The sequence below is a fragment of the Periplaneta americana genome, chromosome 16 (genome assembly GCF_040183065.1).
Source record: "Periplaneta americana isolate PAMFEO1 chromosome 16, P.americana_PAMFEO1_priV1, whole genome shotgun sequence".
NCBI classification, from domain to species: domain Eukaryota; kingdom Metazoa; phylum Arthropoda; class Insecta; order Blattodea; family Blattidae; genus Periplaneta; species Periplaneta americana.
In genome coordinates, this window is record NC_091132.1 from 8,608,496 (window position 1) to 8,631,740 (window position 23,245).

Sequence of the window (23,245 nt, forward strand, 5' to 3'; positions counted from 1 at the left end):
GAAAGAATACACTGTGAATTCTGTCATTGTAAATATTTATTTCTGTAACTGTCTGTGGTGTGTATATAAATATTGCAGTGGACAGGAAAATAACTAATTCATTAAAGTTACATTGATAGTATAATTAGAACCCAAAACCTGTTCCTTCCAATTTAATAGTAATACAAGTTTCACAACAGACACCATACACTATCATGAAACCATACTATGGTGTATAGAATTCATATCATTTACAGTTACTCTTTTACACAAAATTTATTGTAAAATGCCTAGATAACGTGTTAGATATGGGTTTACTTCAGAATAATTCAGTAAAGTGTTATATGGTATGAGTAAGTCTAATATACTATATACACACACGTGCTTTAAACATCAAGATCAGTTTAAATGTGTGACATATAACTGATTATTTTGCAACATTGATGATACACCCAATAATTTAATTATAGGACAGCTGATTTGTGTGCAGTTTCAATTATTTAAAGGACTGAATAAAATTAATTTTAGTTTTTAACATAAAAATATAAGCTACATAATATCATGCATGACATATACTGGGTAATTGGAATATGGTAAGCAAGATGTAGATCTATGGACTGGTATTGCCAGCGAATGCATATTGCACACATGCAAATCCTACTGCCAATGCTTACTGGGTTTATCTGCTGTAAATTAAACCTGGGTTATCCTTGTAGGTCAAGAGTTCTGCAACCACTTTTTCAATATTGTTGTCGTAGCGCTGTAGCAGCAGCACATTTAAGATCTTATTGGTGAAACCCATTTCCATGAGAATTTTCAAGTTCTCTGTTGTTGTCCTGTCACGTGGTAGCCAATCAGCTGCAGTTTCATTCCAGTTCCATTCACCAAATTCCTGTCACAATAAAAATTATTAGTTTTAAAAAATGCTGTAACTGCATCAGTAAGTGGATTTTGTAATTACCAAGATCACAGTTTACTCGACAAGTTACAGGCATGAAAAAATTTTGCACAAAATACTATTATATAAAGATATCATTCTGTTGAAGTTTTTCCGTTGTAATAACAATAAGTTTTCACCATAAAACTGATTAACATTTTCAGAACCTTGAGCATGAAATTACGTGTTTAGGTATTTCATAATATTATGAGTCGTTCAGTCAGGCTTGGATTACACAGTCCTTACAAGTGGTTACTATAGTCCAGATTTTTATGTAATATTGATCTTAAAAATACGTAACTAAAACGTTAAAATATGTACTAAATAATTATGTAACATCAAAATTGCACAGGGAGTTACAAATAAATTGCTTTATTTATTTAAGCAAATAGTTTAATTTTAAATAAAAATAATTAATGTCACACAAATTACACATTTTTCTACATTACAATATAGTTTTGATGAGATTCTAAGGTTAATCAAGGCATGAAGCACAACATGCCACAAGATATTTCTCCACATTTTCAGGAGTTAAGTTCCATCTGCGATCAGAGAGTATGTTTTTATACACTGAAAACAATCTCTCAACATCACAAGCGGTCATTGGTGCATATTTAAATAAATGGATGTGGCTGGCAGCAATGTTTTCTGGAGGATTCCTCATTTCTTCACTAAGGATTTGGCTAACAGTTAAACTGACTTCACTCCGATTTCTTTCAAGGACTGCTTCGAATTTCTTCACAACTGCTTGTGTGGTTGTCCTGTCCTGAATGCTGAAATATGTATGCCATTATGTACTGACAACTTTGAGTTCAAAATTGCACAAATAATTTTATAATTTCGTTTTAGTTTATCCTGAAATTGATAATTTTTTTTAAAGACATTTAATGAAATTACATTTGGAGTGGATATTAATTTTTTGTGAAAATATTTAGTACTGTGCGAAATATTTAGTATTACAATTAAATATAATGGTATTAGTGGCCCAACTCGCCAACATTTCGAGTTTTCAAATACATACAGACTAAGGAAAAAATATGTAATTACATAAAACTCCGGACTCTATAGTGATTAAATAAAGTGATAAATCATAGCTATTAGTAAAGTTCGTTGATTGCATTTTACTCAAAATGGCTCCAAGGAAAAATGACACAACTGAGAAAACAGTTCTTTAGAAGTTTCATGTCGTAGTTTTACTGGTGCAAAAGTTACTTTTGTTCCACTGTCTGTGATGCACTCTGGATAGTCTCTGACAAACTAAGTGTCTATGCCTCTAGCAATACCTATGAGCCATACTCATAGACAGGGCTGCCGACAGAACTTATGGGCCCCTATGCAATACTGTACTTGGACCCCAGTTGAAAAAAGTAACAATTACAAGTTATCAGTAATTGTAACTATAATAATTATTTGCAAAATAAATAAAAGATAACTCCATACACAAATACGAACCTAAAAATATACACTTTTATTACATTGAAAACTTTTCGAAAAATTTCATATTAGCACAAAATATTATATTCCTAAACACCTGTAATTTCTAACCTCCAGTCCAACATCAACAAACAACTCTCCTTGACTTCACTGATGCAAAATCATCAGTTATATCATCAAAATTTAAAGATCTAGCAAGATCGCTCTCCAGACTAAGGAGGCCAAGGTTACTTAGTCATTCTTGACACACTGTTTATCTGAATGCATTTTTTTATTTCCTTCATTTTGCTAAAGGATCTTTCAGCATTAGCAACTGTCACAGGAATTGTATAGACTATTTTAATGGCTATACAAATATTTGGAAATAAACTGACCAATTTTAATTCTCTCAGACTATTTACGAGATTCATAGGTTTCAGTGGGCTTGGTCCTAAATTAGAGGCATGAATTGATTTTAAATATTTCGGCTCATCACTGATCTCTTTCTTAATGTCTTCATAATATTTTTCAAGCAGTCTAGCACCCATATTAATATCTTCCAATTTTTTCTGTCTCTCCTTGTGCTTCTCAGGTCCCGACTTATGCCTGTACTTGTCCATTGTGCAGTTAAACTATAACCGGTAACACTAATGAACAAAATTTACTAGACAAACTACAACGAAAAGACGAAAGTTTCGACACGAAACATACATTGCAGTGAAAAGTAAACGTGATCCTGCGACTTCGGTTTGGGAGAGTCCGCTAGCATATTGCGGTGGGCCAGAGGTTGGTAGTTAAAAAGGACAAGCCAATAAATAATTGAACATATTCAGTACAAGCGATGGAAATGTAGTTCAGGCAAATGCCGGGCCCTCAAGTGTCGTGTCGGTGAACGTTAATGCGGGAAACCGATATTCTATTATATAAAAGTCAAATATTTACATATGAAGTGGTAATTTGTATTAATTCTACTACTGTTGAGTTAATATGTCAAATTTACGTAACAAATGTTCTTACAAACTTTATAGTACCCATATGTATCTACAAATAATTATTCATGATAATAAAAAGTAATCAGAATTGCTTAATCTGACAGGCCCTTACTGCTCACGGGCCCATATGCACTCGCCCCCTTTGCCCCCCCTTCTCGGTGGCCCTACTCATAGAGTAGGAGCAAGTAATGGCCCTACCATTGGAAAAGAAGAGATATTTTGTTGTGTTGTGAAGTCGTTTGTTTGAATCAGTCCTGCAGAGTGGAGCAATATGCCTAGCCAGATAGATAGGAAACACCTATGCAGATACCTCTGTGAGCTTGACCATAGGGGAAAAAATCGAAGTCATCAGAATTCAGACATGAGCGAATGAAAGAGGAACTGACATCGATCTGCAAAAAGCCTTTCAAATGAAGATGACAACTTAGTAACACACTTTCAACGACTACCCTACTTTAAGATAACACTTTCAACAATGTATGAGGAATTGAGGACCGTTTTTGCAAAACTTGCGAACTGAAAAAACTAAATTTTACAGGAGAGACAAAACACTATACCTAGTAAGCAAGTTTTGCTGTATGTCTCACTTATAGCAGAAAGCAAGTTTTGAAAAAACGATCACACTTTGACACACTACAATGAAGAGAAATAATCCAATTTTACTAAGATGCTTTGAACATCATGTAGAGGCCTCCCTTATGTTAACGAATTCATCAAAATCTCAATTTTGCAAATTTTGCAGTTAGCAAGTTTTGCAAAAATGGTCCTCAATTAATAGAGTGCCATACACAGGAAATAGTTAGAATATTAAAGGAAATAGTTAGAATATTAACCAAAGTGTGGACAGATTAAAAACACAGAACAGTTTCATAAACCTTTAAAAAGCATTTAAGTATTCCTCAAAGGACAGAAAAATTATTAATGAGACAATCCAGTAAATACCATTAACATAAATCATGCAAAAGCTCTTATAAAGATTAAATAAATTCCAAAATGCTGTCATAACTTATTATCAGATTCAAGGGCACCCATACAAGCTATAATGTCACAAGTCTACAAAAGAGGCTAAAATTCATTATTGTAAAGGAATTATCTATTACCTAACTAAACTACAGAAAAAGAAAAAAATTGTTGCATTGGATTCCTTCCCACTGTGATATAAAGAAAATGAAAAAGCAGACTTTTTGGCTAAAAAGGGCACTGAAATTTTACAATCATCTAAGAACAGACTTGCATTTTATTCTGTAAAACAACTAATGGAGAGTAAATTCAGACTTGTCTAAAAATAACAAAATTCGGATGGAGCAAAATAAACCTGGGAAATTTTATTGACTAATCCCCAGATAATCTCTCAAGAGCCTCGTAAATCTGCTGTTGTGTTCAGGTTGATAACAGATCGTGATAGTTTGCCAAGTCACCTGCACATGATAGAAACTTCCCATACATCTGCCTGTGTATTTTGTGATGCAAATGAAGAGATTAACAGAACACTCAAAAGATGCACAGCATTGCTACAAGAAGATGCCATCATACAAAAGTTACTGGAGTGCAGGATGATGAATGACTTCATTGTCAAGTGCCTACGCATTGCTACAACAGCAACAACGTATCTATAATCTATCAATCTTCTTAATGTATCCGGTTGTTTGCTGACAACATAAAGTCCACTATAGTCCACTGTAGTCTATTCAGTTGTTGTTTTTCACAAGAAATGAGGGGTACTTTGATCGGTGTTCATTATAGATGCCTGTTGCTAGTAGCCAGAGTTGAGGTATAGTCAATATATACTGCAGGGCTGTGTCTTCTGCAACTGGTACTGATGATTTTAATTTACTTCTTTTGTGGAACGTATCTATAATAATATTACTAAATATGCTAGAGTCAAGTATTATATCATTTTAGAATCAGTACTATAAAAACAACGTTGCCAAAATTTGCCAAAGTCAATTTATTCCCCCTCCTCAATAGTCTGTTTCCATAAGAACAATGTGTGATTCTTGCAGGAGCCACATGAATTCAGCAAGCTCAATAAAGGCTGTAGACGTCTTTGGTTTAAATGACGAATATCTTCCAGTATTAATCATTAGTATGCTGTGACTACTTACCTCAGATGGCCTAGATCGTAAGTTGCTCAGCACAGCACGAGCAGTAGTGAATGCCTGGGATGCAACATTGATAGCCCCATTGACAAGCGTTTCTGGAAGTATGTGGACAGCTCCTCCACGAGCATCCTGAGGAGAAGTCTGTTTCGTGTCTGTAGATGAGCTAGTGCTGTAGCCGAACGAAGTTTCATGGCTTTGTCCTTCTCCATCCTGTGTGGATTTAGCTCCTTGAGGAGGCGGAGGAGAAGTCTGCTTCTTGTTCCTAGATGGGCCAGTGCTGTATGTGAATGTGTGTCCTTTGCCATCTGATTTGAATTGAGCTCCTCCAAATGGACCTTGAGGAGGAGTCTGGTTTGTGTTCGTGCTGAAGGTAAAAGCAGTTCCGTAGGCCTTTCCATTTCCGACACGGGATTGTGGATGAGTGCTGAAGAAGTGTTTAGCTCCTCCAGTTTCTTCTTCTTTTGGAGGAGTATCAGTGCCACTGCGATTACCATCAGATGTGAAAGCCCCTGTATTACCGTTGTTACCTGCCCATGGTGATCCTACTGGCAAGCAGTGACCTGCCATATCAACAGCATAAACCTTATTTCTTGTAGTTAGGGGTTCCTGATATGATGCCTCTTTATCAGTTTCTGGTGCTGATTTCTTGTCTGCTTCAGGATCATCAGATTTCTTCTCGTTTTCTGTGTTTGGTGAGGGAACACTTGAATTTTGTGGTAGTGACTGTGTTTCATCTTTATCAGACTGCTGTTGCTCAGAAACCGGAGCTGCATCTGAAAACAAAATTAATATAATTAATTATATGTACCAAATTCATGGCCAGTTTTTTCGACATCCTATAGCTTAACATACTAAAATTAATCTTCCTGACTTCCAATTCCCCAACATTATCTTCTGTCTGCTTTGGTCTTACAATCATGAAACTTCACTGGTAGTTTCTAAGTACGGAGCAGTAAAGTACAACTGTAAAAAACTCTTTCATAGAACAGAAACTCTAATATTTATATTACTTGTAATATACAAGTGGAATAGGCCCCAGAACAGGAATTTTTCTTCCCAGGACTTCCACTTCCCTTCTCGTGTTTCTTCAAGTCTATTGCAATACAGCTATCCTCCCACCCTCTTTGAAAGAATCCTTCTCTCTCACAGACTCTCAACTAGCCTATCTTTTTCAATATTCCCGTTTCTACTATCACTGAGAGACACTGCCTAATCACTATGTCATACAAAAAGTTAACACTGCTACCAGAAGAAGTCTCGTCTCTGTACCTAACTCCAGTCCTCTTTGTATCCTGTTTCTCCACTCCTTATCATCACTTCAGAGAAAAGCATTGGTGGGCTCACAACAAAGTTCTGAAACCTCGGAACTTCAGAGCTAACCAAAACTGTTACCACCATTCACTACACGCTGATGCATATATCTATGCTGCTTACAAACTTCATGTACTTGTAGTACACTGTGGAAAATTCATTACATATTTTGTATGTACTTTCTGGAACATTATTGTTACTTGAAAAAATTATTAATAAATCTTGAGAATTAGCTTATGTACACTTCACATAAACCTGAAGTGGCGCAACAACATAATTTGTTTGGGGGGGATAAGAATTTTATAGTGTATTATTTTCATGAAAAGTCTTACAAAAATGATGGGGATCAGAACGAATTTTGGGGGAAAAAAAAATTAATTACAGTACATCTATCAGAGGCTGGGACAGGATGGTTTACCTGTCACCGCCCACACCACCTGTCAGATTTGGACAATCATCACATATATAGGGCGCACAATGGACCAAAGTGTGTCTGGATGTACAGACCCGGGATAAAGCTAAAGTCAAACAGCAATGTGCAGATCGACATTCGAATGTTTCTAGAGGATGCTGAGTTTGTTGGAGGGAAATAATATTTTGTTAGGAGGGAGATATGTTATTAAGAATTCAATATATATTATGCTGGAAATGGAGAAACATCAATGTGGACTAAGTTGTTATTCCAGAGAACACCTCAATTATAAATATGATTCGGTAATCAGTTACAAAATCCCCAACTCTGATAAGAAAGAAGAGAAGAGTACATATATCGTCGCCTGAATGCAAGAACTAGGTAACTTGATTTTTCATATTTTGTGACATCGCCTATTTACTTATTTATTGCACTAAGGAATATGTCTCGTTTTCTTTTGCCTATTTGTCATATTGGAAAATAGATGTCGCTGGTATCGTTCGATCAGTTACCTAGATCCTGGATTACATTTTGTGCGATTTTTGCTGTGCTATAAAAGAGGTAACTAAAAAACGCAAATTTCGAGTTACCTAGTTCTTGCACTCAGGCGACGATATATTATGTTCTGTCATATTCCATTTTGTCTTTTTCTTTTGGAAAATATGTTACCTTGGAATTAGTGACAGACTTATTCATTGCAATAGTTTAATATTAATAATACTTCGATAAAAAATTAAAATCTTGCACTATAAACCATATTAATAAAACACTAAACAGATAAATAATTGATGAACACACAAAACACGAAATAGCATGCTGAATGCCAGACTTACACAATGTTGAAACTCCTTCTGAATTCATAGTTGAAATTTTGGCTACAAAAAAGGTAAAAACCTATATTATATACATCTCTAATATTTTAGGGGGGTAAATCTTACTCCCTTACCATCATGTTGATGCGCCACTATAAACCTATATTACACAGTTTGGAAAATATTGCTCTCGAATGTATTTTCAAAACAGTGGATAGAATTAGCTCACCTGATTTTTCCAATGGCACATCACACATAAAACATGGAGGCATTGGAACGACAACAAAATTTTCATCTTCCTCAGAATCTGATGTAAGAGAGATTGTTCCTGATATCACACTGAGATTCTCGTCGTCAGAATCACTCTCATACTCTTCATTTCTTTGAAGGGTGTTTGTTGGAGTTTTATCTTTATATGCACTATTCATTCTCAAGTCCACAGGTTGATCTATTTTAGCCTTTGATACTTCGTCTTTTTTGTTGTTTTCGTTTTCTTTACCAAGTTCTGAAAAGTAATCAAAATTGGTCCAATAATACATTTATTGCCATTATTAACTTCTATATATAAACAATGCCAACTCATGTACGAGCCAAATTTCACACAGTGTGTCCAAATGGAATGAAACAGAAAAATCTTCCTTAAAGAAAGGACTGGTGATATGAATCCAAAACATTAAATATGCTGTTTAAAACGCTTCTGGCTCATAAATATAATTAATCCAATCACTGTATACCTACTATGTAATGAAAAATTTACTTTAATAAAGACGTTAATAAAACTAAAAAAACGCCACAAAACATAACATAATTCTCTCCATATATTTTAAGGAAGAATGAACACCATCCCATTTCTCATTTCTTTAAAATAAACACACACAATGCTATGCAGTACACTCAACATACTTACCATTTTGGTTTGGTAATATGTTGTAAGCAGGTGTCACATTGGCTCCTTCTTTCTCAGGATCTTTAGAATCCACAATAACAGCACAGCCCAACCAATGGCCGAATCTGACTCCCATGTGATAGAAATGCCAATAAGACTCGAATGTTCCTGGGAATTCTACAGAGAGAAGATTATATAAACAGAACCTAATGTGTAAATTGCATTCATTTCACATACTGTATAACTAAAAAACTGATCAGTATTATTAAAAAAAAACTACACATTCTACATTAAAGATTATAGAGTATGTTGTTCACATGGGAGAACTATACATACATGCAAAGTTTCACTAAAATATCATAAGTACTTCTTTATTATCAGGTAAATGCTATCTAGCGCAACAAAATACTCCACAAATGTTCATGTAATTAAAAAAAAAAAGTACTGTATTAGCTTTTCAAAAACATTGAAGTTGCTTAGTTATATACAGATAGTTTATATTAAACGTCTTTTTTTTTTTTTTTTTCCAGAGGACCTAAATATATAGAATCTGAGGGAAAATAAATGTTGAAGTCAGAGGAAGAACAATAATTGTTTGTATACATCTGAAGTTTGATTAGTGTAATATGTAGGTAGTCAGCAATGTAAGCAATGGAGGGGGAAAGAAACTGGCCACCCTATCCCATTATCTCGTGGTTTAGGTGCCTCATGAGTGATACCTTATTGGTGTCACTTATGAGGTTCAAACCTGTCTTCAAACAGCTGACCAAACAACAAAGAATAGCAGTGACAGATGTACCTGACACTTTAAAAATATATGATTTAAATGAGAAGACAGAGACAAAATTACCTGATTTCAGCATCTAAGAAGAATGGCTAAATATTGCATTTCTAAAAAGATGTTGTGTTATAGATCTAAGTGACGAAAAAATGTAGGAAGACAATACTATATTGAAAGAATGATCTGCCACATGTTTCAATGGGAATGCCGTGATGATGATGACGATAAACAAATGAATATCATATTAACATTAATTTTATTTTTACAAAATAACAATGAAAATATAGACGTTTAAATAAATTATAATAAATTCTCAAATAACCTACAGCTGCTAAATAATAAGGCACTCTTATAAAACTCTCACCTGACATTTGCCTACTGCATGCTTGATAACCTCAATTGCTTCTAATGATCCACAGCCTACTACTCATGCTTCATAGTTGGGTGCAGTTTTAGTGGTTAGAATCATGCATTAATTAAATTCCAGAATTTTTACATTATTTTGAACAAAAAATAATTTCATCAGAATGAATGGATGCAGAATATTTTCTCTACAAACAAGCTTTAATGAAGTTTTGCAGTGAAAGGAATATGGGAGCTAACATTTCAATACAGGAACATGGCGCCAACCACACCACATCATGCTAGTGCTGAGATGAAGGAAATATGGAGCTCTACCTGTGTCACCCAAGCACCTTCATGGCATATACAGGAGATATCTTTCCTTCAGTATCTCAACATATAAATATTAATAATGAAATTCCTATAGTGCTTTTCCTGATTCGTCACCCACTAAACAGGCTAATTCTCCAAGAAACATTACATGTACAATAACCAATAAATACTCACCAGGTGCTCGGAAAGTAACAGCAATTATTCCTTTTTCTCCTGGCATTAATATAGGACATTTCAGGATTGTGGCTTCAGGCTCCAAGCCTGATGTTCCCCAAGCTAAACGAAGCTCCGTCTAAATTAAAAATATCACATCTATGTAGTTCATCACAGCTTTAATAAAAAAATTAGAAAATAACTTCTGAAAAAATAATAACTACACACTCATGCCTTAGACAAACTATCAGTGACTTCAGAAGTTGACTTTCCCACACATAAATATTGTGCCTACAGAAGACAATTATGCCAATAAAAAGGTGGCATGATAAAGGTACAATAACCAAATCAATTCACGTTAAGTTTCTACAGCTTTCCAAAATTATATTGTAACTTTTTATAGTCAACAACAATGTAACTTTATCATCTCAACAATTGGATTTGCTCTCCACACAGTAACTCAGTATTAGTTAGTGCACTCCACTGACGACAATGACAATTTACTTGGACTATTACGAACAACAATGAACTGTTAATCTTAACTAATATTTACAAAGCACTATTTACAACACAGAACGGTCAGTTTCAGTTCACAGCTCGTTTGTCTTGGCTAGTTCTTCTAGCTCAGTCACTCGCGTTCACAGAATCTCGAACCACAGACCTTCAGAGACGATCTGCTGAACTTCGAACTCAGGTCCCCCCCAACTGCGGTCCACTGCACTCGAACTCCGTGCTTCAGGCTCCACAGTTACGGACACAACTCAAGTCGCGCTCTGGTCTCGAAGCTGGCTTCACTGCTACACAAGACTGGCTTACTGACTGACTTTAACAACACTGCCTTACTGATGGGCTGAATGAATCACTGTCCGAGTTCACTTGCGTTTCTTCTTTTATAACCACAGCGACGTAGCCTGGAAAGTTCGAGTTCGCGATTTTTCCACTTCGACGGATTTCCGGAAGATTCGGGAGGGTCCATCCCCCCTTCACTCCGCACGTAGCAGTTGCGCGCGCAACCTCCCCTCGCCTCTCCAAGCCGCGCGCCATCCCCCAGTGCTCTGTGGAGCCCGTGTCGACTCACGCGCGACCTGCTCTCTTGCGGGAAGCGTGTTCGATTCTCGAGGTGGCTGTCACAATATCATAAAACTATCATCTCTAACACAGAGCATGTCACGTGCCTAGATCAATCAGCCAAATCATGCGAGTTTTATACTATCATGCAATATTTCTCTGCAACTGTAAAATAAAGTTTTTTAAATGCCATATCACTTGGGAAAATGAGTCTCTGTCCAAGGAGTCTTCCTCTTCTGGCATTTCAATCTTAGTGCGTGTTCAATCAATAGGAGTTAGGTTTTAGTACTGAACTGAGGACCAAGAGTTGTGCTGTAAAAATTAGGTAGTCTTGAACAACGAATTTTTATTTCTGGAATATTATATAAAACAATATCCGTGAAGAAATGTTCATAGGAAGTTTTGCATTTTTCAGTTTCTGACAAAACAACAATAAGCCTATTTCTTGTAACAAAGTCCATGGTAGATAAAATAATCGAAAAGAATAAAGGCAGGCCTGGTCGAGGAAGAAATGAAACTAGCACTATATTATGAAGTCAGTCTTCAAAATTATTGTGTCATTTAACATAGCAGGTAGAAATGTTGAGTGTAGTGTATCAGGTTACAGTACTTAAAATAATAATAATAATAATAATAATAATAATAATAATAATAATAATAATAAATGCTTAACATGTCATATAAAGAACTCCATCGGGTTTACATGAACATACTATACTGTACTGTGAGAGCACGAACCATGTGTATTGGCAAAAAATCATTACTTGGAGTGTTTATTGTAAATAAGATGCATCAACAATTTCCTTTATCCATAATTATTGCAAAAATGGGTTACAATTTCTTGGTAAATGGATTACTGTCATAGAATATGGCAGCTGTGTGAAAGTTGAGATTTGTAAAGAACTTGCTAGCATATTTGATTAATTTAATAAAATGTTATCTTATTTCTATGACATGTAACTTATAAGTTAAGACAATTAGATAGCGCGCTCCTGATGTCCAAGACTGTAATTAGAAGGGGGAGGGAAGGACTTGTCATACTTCAATAAATTTTGCTACAGAATTTTGTGGAAATACAACAGCTACAATATCTGGAAATCTCTACCCAAAATGTCACACTATAAGAATGGAATTAAATATTACATACCTTATCCGTCCATGGGAGAGTCCCATTATTCATTATTTCCCATGTTTTTGTAAACTGTTCTCCAAGTCTGATGTGAATCTCTGCTGGTTTCTGTCCGTCATTCAGTGGGATGGCATCCATTAAGTATGTTCCCACAGGGCCATCACTAACCCTTTTTCTGGTCCCAGCAGTTGTCTTTTTCTCAGAAGGTTGTTCAGAACTTGTCTTATATTGAATTTTTTTCTCCATCCTACGTTTAGTTTTGTTTTCTAATTTTTCAAGTTTGGAGTCCAATTTCTTTTCGAGTTTCTTCTCTCGTTTATGAAGCTTCTCGATTTTCTTCAGTAGCTTATGATCCCTATTCATTCAAAAGAAAAAACTCGATTATAATATTATATTTTCAGTGTGCATGTCTTTAAAAAAATTTAGCAGAAAAGTGTTGACTTTGTTTTCGACAAAAGCACCTTTTTTAAATTTCGATTTCAAATAAAGACATAATACTTTTTCGCTAAGAATTATTATATTTGAAGCATCAGGTTCCAAAATCTTTCTTACCCACTTTCTATGATTTTCCATAAACCACAAAAGAACATTTTTGTAACGTACTTTTTCATAATCTACTTAAAGCTGTGTGTTTAAAAAAAAAGTCAATAAAAAGAACAAAATCAGTCTGTAAAGTTATATTCATCAAAATTTTAAGGATGACAACAAAATAAGACAATATTTTAGATAAGATGTTGACTGGAACCGTACAAAGCAGGTTCTGGAACTGCAACTCAGGGGTTTGGAGTTATTTGGAACCAAAATAAGTAATTGGCCTTCTCTCTTCAAAAGAAGCTACTTTTATGTTTGTTTCTTTCTCAGTTTTATAAAACATTACTCTTATCCTTTATAGATAACACCTCAGAAAAACTTTCATTATGTCATAAATCAACTACCATGACCAGTGATAGATGTTTGATAATAAGAATATGATACATATGATGATTAATAATGAAGAATATTTAATGGTAACACCAATTTTAGGTGAATTTTGAGTGAAATACAAATTATACATTCATCATTTACATCTCCAAAATACATGGCCTCTTCAATCTAGGAATTGTTAACTCAATTTTTACACATAATTGTTTTTTGATTAAGGGGCAACCAGTATATATTATTCGATTTTTTCCCCTCTTTAAAATGGTATATCACATATGGCCATATACTCAACTTAAATCCATTTTAATTTTTCGATTTTATGTTTTAATTCAAAGCTCATTCTTCATCAATTTACAGAATTTGCGCGGAAAATCGTATATTTTTTTTATTATTCCAATTTATTCTTTCATTTGCCCTCTTTACAAATTGTATATCACACATGATTATACAAATGTTATATCAATGTTAACTTTTCGTTTTTCTGAGGAGAGGACGTAGTAAATGTTGTTGTTTTCTAATGCCTGATGTTTGGCAATAGACAGCTTCCCCTTTCCCAGCATTCCTGAGAGTGTTATAAAACTCTAAAACACTCATAAATGCTTTAAAAGCTAAATTATCCTTACTAACCTCTGGTCACTGTTCAAAGCTCCATCTGAAGAATCTTCATCAGAAATCTTCTTCTTTTTCGTCTTTGTGGCAGCTATTGGGCCACCATTCTTTCCACCACAACAGCAAGAAGCATGGGAGCTTGTCTTGGTACTCTCTAGAAGTTGTCTTGTATTATACATAACGTTTGATGTTACCTCAGCAACAATTTCACTTTTGAACTGCCAAAAGAAATATTCTCTTATATTTTGATAAACACAATTCATGCATGTAAATTACTAAATATTACAGCTGTCGATTTATTCGATTAATTGAACTGATTAATTTTAAAATCCAATTAAGCAATCAAATGTGTTTCAATCAATTAATAAAAATGGTTAAAATTATTGTGTGGTGAAGGAAACATAAGTGCTTTGTGAAGTCTGTGTAACACAAAATTTGTACCTACATCATTTCGTGAGGTACACTCTTAAGCTAGGATTGTCAGGCTATTACCTTTTGTAGATGGTTATTTAACCATTCTGTATCAACTACTACGTTATTCAGCGTCAATGGAATTGGTGATAGAGACATGGTATTTGGCGAGATGACGCCAAGGATTCTCCATAGGTTACTTGACATTCGCCTTACAGTTGGGGAAAATCTCGGAGAAAACCTAACCAGGTAATCTGCCCAAGTGGGATTCGAACCCGCTCCCGAGCGCAACTCTGGATTGGCAGGCAAGCGCTTTAGCCAATTGAGCTATGCTGGTGGCCTGAAATTCTTGTCTTCTTGCTTAAGGAAGATAAAAGCAGTAATACTGCAAGTACAACTAAACACAAATCCTTCCTTAATAGCTTTCTTCTTTGAAAACGTGGCTTAGGCAGCCATTTACTTTCCATAGTAAATTATGGAAAGGTATATTGTATTAAATTTGCAGACACGTGACATGTTGTCCTTTTTCAGACCTAAATTCAACAATTTTGGAAATGTGATACAGAGAAAAAGTGTTTTGTAAGAAGCGTCGAAAATCATTCAGTTATAGTCGAAGCACAAGCAGTGACTGTAAGTGTAAACTGGAAACTTTCTTTTTCAAACTTCTTGTATAAATCATCAGTGTCAATTGCTTGTTAATAAATATTTACCATATACATCAATAAATTTGAAAGTACTTGTGTTCTTCTTTATAGTATACAGAATTAAAGGCTGTTAAAAAATGATATTAAGTGTTTTTGTTCAAACTTGCACTGTTTAAAATTGATTAAAATTCGATTAACTGGTCGATTAATTGCTTACAGATATCTGGTTAACCAATCAAAATTTTTAATCTATCGACAGTTCTACTAAATATACTTTTCACTTTCCATTTCAAAATTCAGTTACCTTTTGCATGTATTTCTTGAACCATGGAGGAGGTGAATCATCTTTCTCCACTTTTGACTTCTTTCGCTTGTCTGTCTCGAGCTTCATTATGCATGCAAACTTCTTGCCAAGTTCATTTGATAAACTGTGTTCTTCAACTTTCTTTTCTTCTGTTGCTGGAACTTCTCCGCTTGATAAATGTTTGACTCTCTGAACTTTGTCGCCAGATTTTGTCTTCGAAGTCAATTTCATGCTCGTCTTGTTATACTTTCTCTTCAGATCTCTTTCCAAGTCAGTCATTAATTTTGAGGAAGGTACCTTTTGTGATGGCTCAGGTGCATGTGGAGACGAGAGTGATTCTCCCCGCTTGTCTACCTTCAAGACAACCTCTCTTCCTTTACTTGCCCTCTGTCTTGCAAACTAAAAAACAAAAAGTTACATTTATGAAGAAAACAGTACAACATAATCTTGATCATCCGGCCAACAACTACTGTATTTACTCGAAAGTAAGACCCCCATCGACTATAAGACTCTCCTAATATTTTAAAGTAATGTTTTATAAAAATATTTCGTATGAGAATATTAGTCTCGTAAGAAAATACAGGTAACAGAATTCTAGTGCCATATTCTAAGCGAGACAAAAACAGTAAGTTTTTAGGAAAAATCATTGTCAAGAGAATACAATAGATTCCTAAGTCAATAGAGAGCAGTACTATAATACTGTTAGGTTCAGCCCAATGATAGACTTCACTCTCTTTCAGTAACTTTTAGTCAAAACAATGAGATCGCAGGAGTGTGGAAGCTGGCCATTCTGTTTATCCTTTCTACCTGATCATGCCTGTCAGTATTACAGCTCACGAAATCAGTAACTACCGGTAATCTTGTGCTTGAGTGGCATAGGGCTTTCAAGTGCCTTGTGCGATTCAGATACTGCATAAGAAAATGAATTCACGGAAAAGTTATAGAGTTTCATTTAAGTTGGATGTTCTTAAAGGGAGAGGATGGTATTTTTTGGTGAAAAATAAGTAAATTAAAAAAAAAATTCTTCAAAATACTCTGTGATATGTGTGGAATGCATAGCATAACATTTTGTGGGTATTTGTGCCCTTATCGGATGTTGAGTCGCCATTTTTAAACTTCCTGCGTTATGGATTTTTAAATCACTCGCCCACTTTTATTGTTGTTTCCAGTAAATTAAATTTTCAAAAAAAATTTTTTTTTTCTTTAAAATACCCTTTGATATGTGTGGAATGCATTGCATAACATTTCGTGGGTATTTGTGCCCTTATCGGATGTTGAGACGTCATTTTTAAACTTCCTGCACTATGGATTTTTAAATCACACGCCTGCTTTTATCGATTTCCAGTAACTTCATTTTTTTTTTTGCTACATTGCCAGACAAAAATGAATATAATTTCTGAACTATTAAAGATACATGCATGAAATTTAGAACACATATTCTTTAGACTATTAGCAAACTTTTCTCTGTAACAGAATTTTGTTAATTGATTTCATTTTAAAAATGTGTTTGTTTGCAAGAAAGGAAATCAGAAAACTGATATTACATTTTAATTGTTTATTTTACAAACGTAGGGACTAATATCAAAATTCTGTTACAGACAGTTTGTAGCACATGCTTTTGCAAATACATTGCAAAAAATTGTTTGAATCTATCTTTAAAAACGGTTTAGATATATCGGTTTTAGTACAATCCTGCATTGGGTATATTTTTTCAAATTTGGGCCCCCAAATAATTTTTTTTTCAAAATATTTATATTTGGTTGAGTTGCCACAGCTATGAGCTCTCTACATACAAAAAATATTTTACACCAAATAGGAAAAAAGTTTTAAAAATATCATCCTCTCCCCTTAAATTTGCTGAGAAGAATGGAGTGCGGGTTGCAAGTCACAAGTTCTCAGTGCAATCAAACATGATTAGATACTGGAGAAATCAGAAAGAAATATTTGCTTTTTTATGTTTTTATATACTCGATTTTAAGACCTCACATTTAAAGACAAAAATCTTATATAAAAAATGGAGGTCTTATTTTCGAGTAAATACGGTATTTACCAGTTTAGATTATTATTATTATTATTATTATTATTATTATTGACGGATATAATATGAAGAAAACTTTCCAAAATAAGAAAATATGAAAGAAATATTGCAATGCTATAATATCTTCTTCCCTAAACCATCTGAAGCAGGTTTACACCATAATTTATAAAATAAGCTGTTATACTTAATATGGTCTATATTTAATATGCTACCATAAAAATATGATAAATCTGCACAATTAACAGTTTCTCAATATAATGAAAGTACTAGTTAACTCAAGAGAACTTTAAAAAGAGAAAAGAAAAAATTTTCTTAAATTGGCTAATTACAATAAATCAAGTAATGTTTCCACATTTTCTGGCAAAAGATTACATCTTCTGTAAGATAATATTTTTTTGTAGTAAGACAAATCCACAGAGCTGCAGAAAAAGGAGAAATGAGGAAGACAGCAAAATTGATGGTTGCATCCTGTTTAAAACATTAATTTACACGTATGTAAAATTGTACTGGATTCGAAAGAATGAGCATAGTTGGAATAAGAACCACTTATTTTGTTTTAGCTTCTCGAATTCATTGATGCTATGAATTCCATGACTGTAAAGGGAATTTTTTTAGTTTCATTTGCACTTCGGAATCCAGGAATCTTAGTGGAAAGGATGGCTTGGGTTTAGCAAATATGATTTATTAACAAAACAGCTACCACACAAGTTCAATTTTTTTGCCAGGGTCCAACAGTCCATCAAGGACCAACTGACTGATAGTTTCATGTCCACATGTCTCAGCAGAGGTGAACAATCATCCAATCAGAATAGAGGTAATGTATGTTAGCACAATGACTCACAGCTGTCATAGCTGATACACAATTTCAATGCAATGGAAATCATTCGTCATTCCCTCCATGCAAATTAATATATATATATATATATATATATTTTTTTTTTACAAATAACTATATAAAATTAATATGCTAACTGCTACATTAATAAACATTACTTTTTCTTACCTTCAGAGCTTCTTTGAATTCGCATTCACTTTCAATTGGAAGCTGAAAACATAGTAAATAAAACAAAATAACTATTAATTAAGACTTACTTTGAAATGTTTATTCTAATTTCTTATAATTTAAAGGGGGTGATGGTTGAAATGTTTATTTTCTATAATTTTTAAAGTAGAGACTTCACATTTAATACAACCCATCTCCTTCCTGTAAATATTCTCACATATAAGTTACATTGTGGTCAGATAAATGGTTTTTGAGTTATTTAACTAAAAATTGGCATATTTTGAAAATCTACCTGCTCTCAAAAAATTTAAGTTTTATGCATGACTTTTTTTTACGGTATCTCTGCTTTAGAAAATACATTCAAGTTCAGAATTTAAACTTTTAGGGTGCTATTCATAGACATTTCGCAGCACGCGCTACGAGCGTACTAAGCTAGCCCCAGCTATCCACTGATTACTAGTACAGAATTCAAATCATATCCTATCGCTAACACTAGTTTATGAATACGAAAAACGCTGATCATCCAATGGAAGCCTGCGCTAAAAATGTCCATGAAAATGTCTTAGTGTTCATTCAGTACGTTTTATTTCGAAAGTATTTAGTTTATAAAAAAATTGCAATTAAACACTATTATGGTTTGTTGGAGTGTTGAAGATGAGTTGTGTTTAAGTTTATGTGTGTTCATATTTTTCGTACTGTTCTAGTATGTTTTGTTCTTGTCTCTCCAGTTAAATGTGTAAAATTTCCATATCTGTTTCCATATTGTTGTAGTTGTGGTTGGAGTTGATGTGTTCTACGTAGGTGGATGTATTGTGTGATTTGGTAATGTCTGAGATGTCTTTGTTGCATTACACCTCAGAAGATGTCCCAGTTTGTCCAATGTAGAAGTTGTTACAAATATTGCATGTTTATTTGTAGCCTAAATACTTGTCAGGTTATATCTGTTTGTTTGTCTGTTTTCATATGTATGGTTGCTTTGTAGTAAACAGTATTGTAAGTTAACATCCTCAACACTCAATTGGATTTAAAAAAACACACCCTTTTGACACAACAGTACTTATCACAATAACACCCCCACCACTACCTACACATCTCCTATAACATCCAATAACAACACCCAGAAAGAAGTTGGAAGAATGCGTAAAATTTCACCAGAATGTTTGATAATGGCAGAACACTTTGAAACCAGTACAAAGGCTTAGTACCTCTTAAGCCTCAATAGTTAACACAGTATATTATTAAAAGTTGTTAATTTAACAAGTTTTAATGCATTATCATTAGTCAATAATTTGTCTCCTCACAACAGCTTATTTCGCTAATTCAACATAAGAAATAGACCTAGACCTAGAACATCTTGTACGTAGTAATGAATGGATGCATTACTCCCGTATTGTTCACATCAGACATCACGAGTGAATGGATCACCATTTAAATGTAAAACATGATTGTTAATTATGTCGAAATATGACCTCCTTTGACAATAATCTCTATCTCCACTGGCAATGAAAATGCTTTCTTGCTGGTGCAATCCAGATCCCCAAACACCCACTATCTAGAAATTTACACCTAGAACTCTCGAATAAACGTATGTACTTAAATTACATGTCTCATTGGCACATTCATATTAGCTGAATAGTTAACGCATCCAACACTTACATTCATTACTGTGCATAAGAGGTGAATACAGTAGTTCTAGGTTATTCTGTGGAAAACAGTGAGTGCCAGAAAGTAAAACCATCTGCTTAGTACTCTCATCCTATTCATAGTATGCAACTGTTAAAAAAATAGTGCCTCTTTCAGTCTAATTCTACCACTATTTCCTGTAACTCCAGTGTCTTTCTCCCATTCAGTTTTAAAGTCTACAGATGATGCATGTTGCTTTATCAGGCTTAACTGCTTTAAAATTCTACCTTCAGGTGCTGTACATATACAATTCCTTTCACTTTCTGTTTTCTTATGTATAATTGCTGTAATCAAAACAGAATGTAGGTACAAGAAGCAATATGACTTGTAGGAAGTCCTTATTTGTTCAGTGCATCTATCACAATTTATTCTTCTTCTTTTTTTTTTTTTTTTACTGTTCATATCATGGCACCCTCTCTCACAGGCAGAACATTGATGATGTGTAGGATAGACAAAAGGACCGATAGTTACAAGCACCAAAGAGGATATGCAATCACAAGTAAAGGAAATGCTGCAACATATTCAGCTGTGTCACGACATAATGCAACACTGTACATTTTTACCAACATAGACAAATGTAATAGCAAAGTGATAAGAATACTAGTCTTGAAGTGTAATGCGATTTTATTAAGCAATACTGTACATAAACAGAGGAGCATCTTCTGCAGACCTCTGGAAAAAGAACTAAGGAAGAGACTAAGACTTTGTGTGGAATGTGGATTGTATGGAACAGAAACATGGACATTATGACTAAGTGAAGAGAAGCAACTAGAAGCATTTAAAATGTGGATATGTAGGAAGACAGAACGTGTGAAGTGGACAGAAAGAATAAGAAATGAAGTTATGTTGGAAAGAGTGGGTGAAGAAAGAATGATGCTGAAACTGATTAGGAAGAGGAAAAGGAATTGGCTGGGTCACTGGCTGAGAAGAAACTGCCTACTGAAGGATGCACTGGAAGGAATGGTGAACGGGAGAAGAGTTCGGGGTAGAAGAAGATATCAGATGATAGACGACATTAAGATATATGGATCATATGTGGAGACAGAGAGGAAGACTGAAAACAGGAAAAATTGGAGAATACTGGGTTTGCAGTGAAAGACCTGTCTTTGGGCAGAACACTATGAATGAATGAATGTACATAAACACAAATACATTACATATGTTACAACACACGGGATCACTATGTAATTCAGTAATTAAATTACATAACTGAGCCAATGACATTGTTGTCAAATAACTCAGAATTACAAACTACCCAACCAATCTCAACATACATTTTTTAGCTATAATGAAAATAATAATTTATATATTTTGTTGAAAGTGAATATTACACATACTAACACTACAGTCTACAAATAAAATATCTTGTAGACAAATTGTAGCTCACAGGAAATATTGAAATCAGAAACTTTTTTCTATGGAAAACCAAATATAAGAAAATGAGATTATAGAAATAGAAAATCTTACCTCATCACCATCACTGTCCACGTAAGCAACATATATATCTTCCATTGTTCCCAGATTCTGACACTGCAAAGAAAGAGAGAAAATTATTTTGAAAAATCTGCTAATATTCAACACCTACGTAACACATTCCTTGACTTGGGCCAAATTTGTTTACTTCTTCATTTGATTGCAATAATAATAATAATAATAATAATAATAATAATAATAATAGTCCACATCTGTGGAGTAACAGTCAGTGTGTCTGGAAGCGAAACCAGGTGGCCCAGGTTCGATTCCCGGTCGGGGCAAGTTACCTGGTTGAGGTTTTTTCTGGGGTTTTCCCTCAATCCAATATGAGCAAATTTATTTATTTATTTATTTAATAATAACATATACATAAAAACGTTACATTAAAATACCCCGAAACAGCAAAGCTCATGTTCGGGGACAGTTCCGTTACATAGATACACATACTTTGTAGACAAAATACTTAAGAAAAAAGGTCACATAAAGATGATAATAAAATTAGTAAATAATAATACTAGTAATAACTGAGTGAAAAAAGAGACGATGTTTAGATTGATGGATTAATATTAAATTATTATTAGTAGTATAATTAGTGCAGGTCATGTTGATATAGTAACCAAGATAAAATAGAAAAATACACTTAGGATAGAAATAAACTTGTTTTACAATACATGGTACATAATATATATATATATATATATATATATATATATATATATATATATATATATATATACAGGAAAGTCTGTCATATAAATTTTTTAATTCTGGATCTGAAAATTTTATTGCTTAAAGTAGTCAATTCTGGATGAAATTTTATTATCGAATTATATAGCCGTGGACCATAATTTGTACTGTGTAGTAAAGCAGCAGATGTGAAATATTTAGGTTCAACTAATTTAAGAATTTCATTTCGTCTCGTATTATGAACATATGGCTGAGCTACAAATTTCGTTCTATTTTTATGATATAATTTCATTAAAGAGTATTTATAAATTTGGTCAATTCTAAAAACATTCAATTCAGAATGGATCAAATTTGTTGGATAATCCAGTCGCCTTTTCAAACAAATTTTGATTATACGTTTTTGCAACATAATTAGAGGAAAAAGAGCAGTTTTTGTAATGCCTCCCCATCCAATTATACCATATTGGATAACAGATTCAACTATAGCCAAATAAACCAAACGTAATACATGAGTAGGCAAGTAATGGCGAAGGTTTACAAATTTGTAAATTGTTTTACGTATCCTGTTACATAAAAAGGTGATTTGTCTATCCCATTTCAAGTGCTGATCAACAATAATTCCCAGGTATTTCACATCTACAGATTCTTTCAGGCAAGGGCATTTACAGGTTGTAGAGAGTTTACAAAATGAGTTGTGGATTATTAATTTTAAATGAGAAAGTGATTTCAATTTGTTCAATCCAGAGACTGTTAAAGAAAATGGCACCAATGTAGTTTTAGTTATATTTAGAGATAGCAAATTTGCATCAAGCCAGTTTTTGA

The 23,245-nt window shown here is 33.9% G+C and overlaps 1 protein-coding gene across 1 annotated transcript in view; it reads right to left on the bottom strand.

The window, feature by feature from the left end:
* Positions 1 to 18: 18 nt before the first annotated feature.
* LOC138716357 (next to BRCA1 gene 1 protein-like) overlaps positions 19 to 23,245 on the bottom strand; it is a 40,117-nt gene continuing 16,890 nt past the window's right edge. Inside the window, exons 2-11 of the mRNA XM_069849359.1 lie at positions 21,731 to 21,793; positions 18,581 to 18,622; positions 15,540 to 15,938; positions 14,199 to 14,398; positions 12,669 to 13,005; positions 10,475 to 10,592; positions 8,866 to 9,021; positions 8,188 to 8,463; positions 5,427 to 6,196; positions 19 to 871 (exon numbers count right to left, since the gene is read on the bottom strand). Of these exons, the coding sequence (XP_069705460.1) occupies positions 659 to 871; positions 5,427 to 6,196; positions 8,188 to 8,463; positions 8,866 to 9,021; positions 10,475 to 10,592; positions 12,669 to 13,005; positions 14,199 to 14,398; positions 15,540 to 15,938; positions 18,581 to 18,622; positions 21,731 to 21,793 (2,574 nt within the window). The 3' untranslated portion in view covers positions 19 to 658. The remainder of the gene's footprint in view (positions 872 to 5,426; positions 6,197 to 8,187; positions 8,464 to 8,865; positions 9,022 to 10,474; positions 10,593 to 12,668; positions 13,006 to 14,198; positions 14,399 to 15,539; positions 15,939 to 18,580; positions 18,623 to 21,730; positions 21,794 to 23,245) is intronic.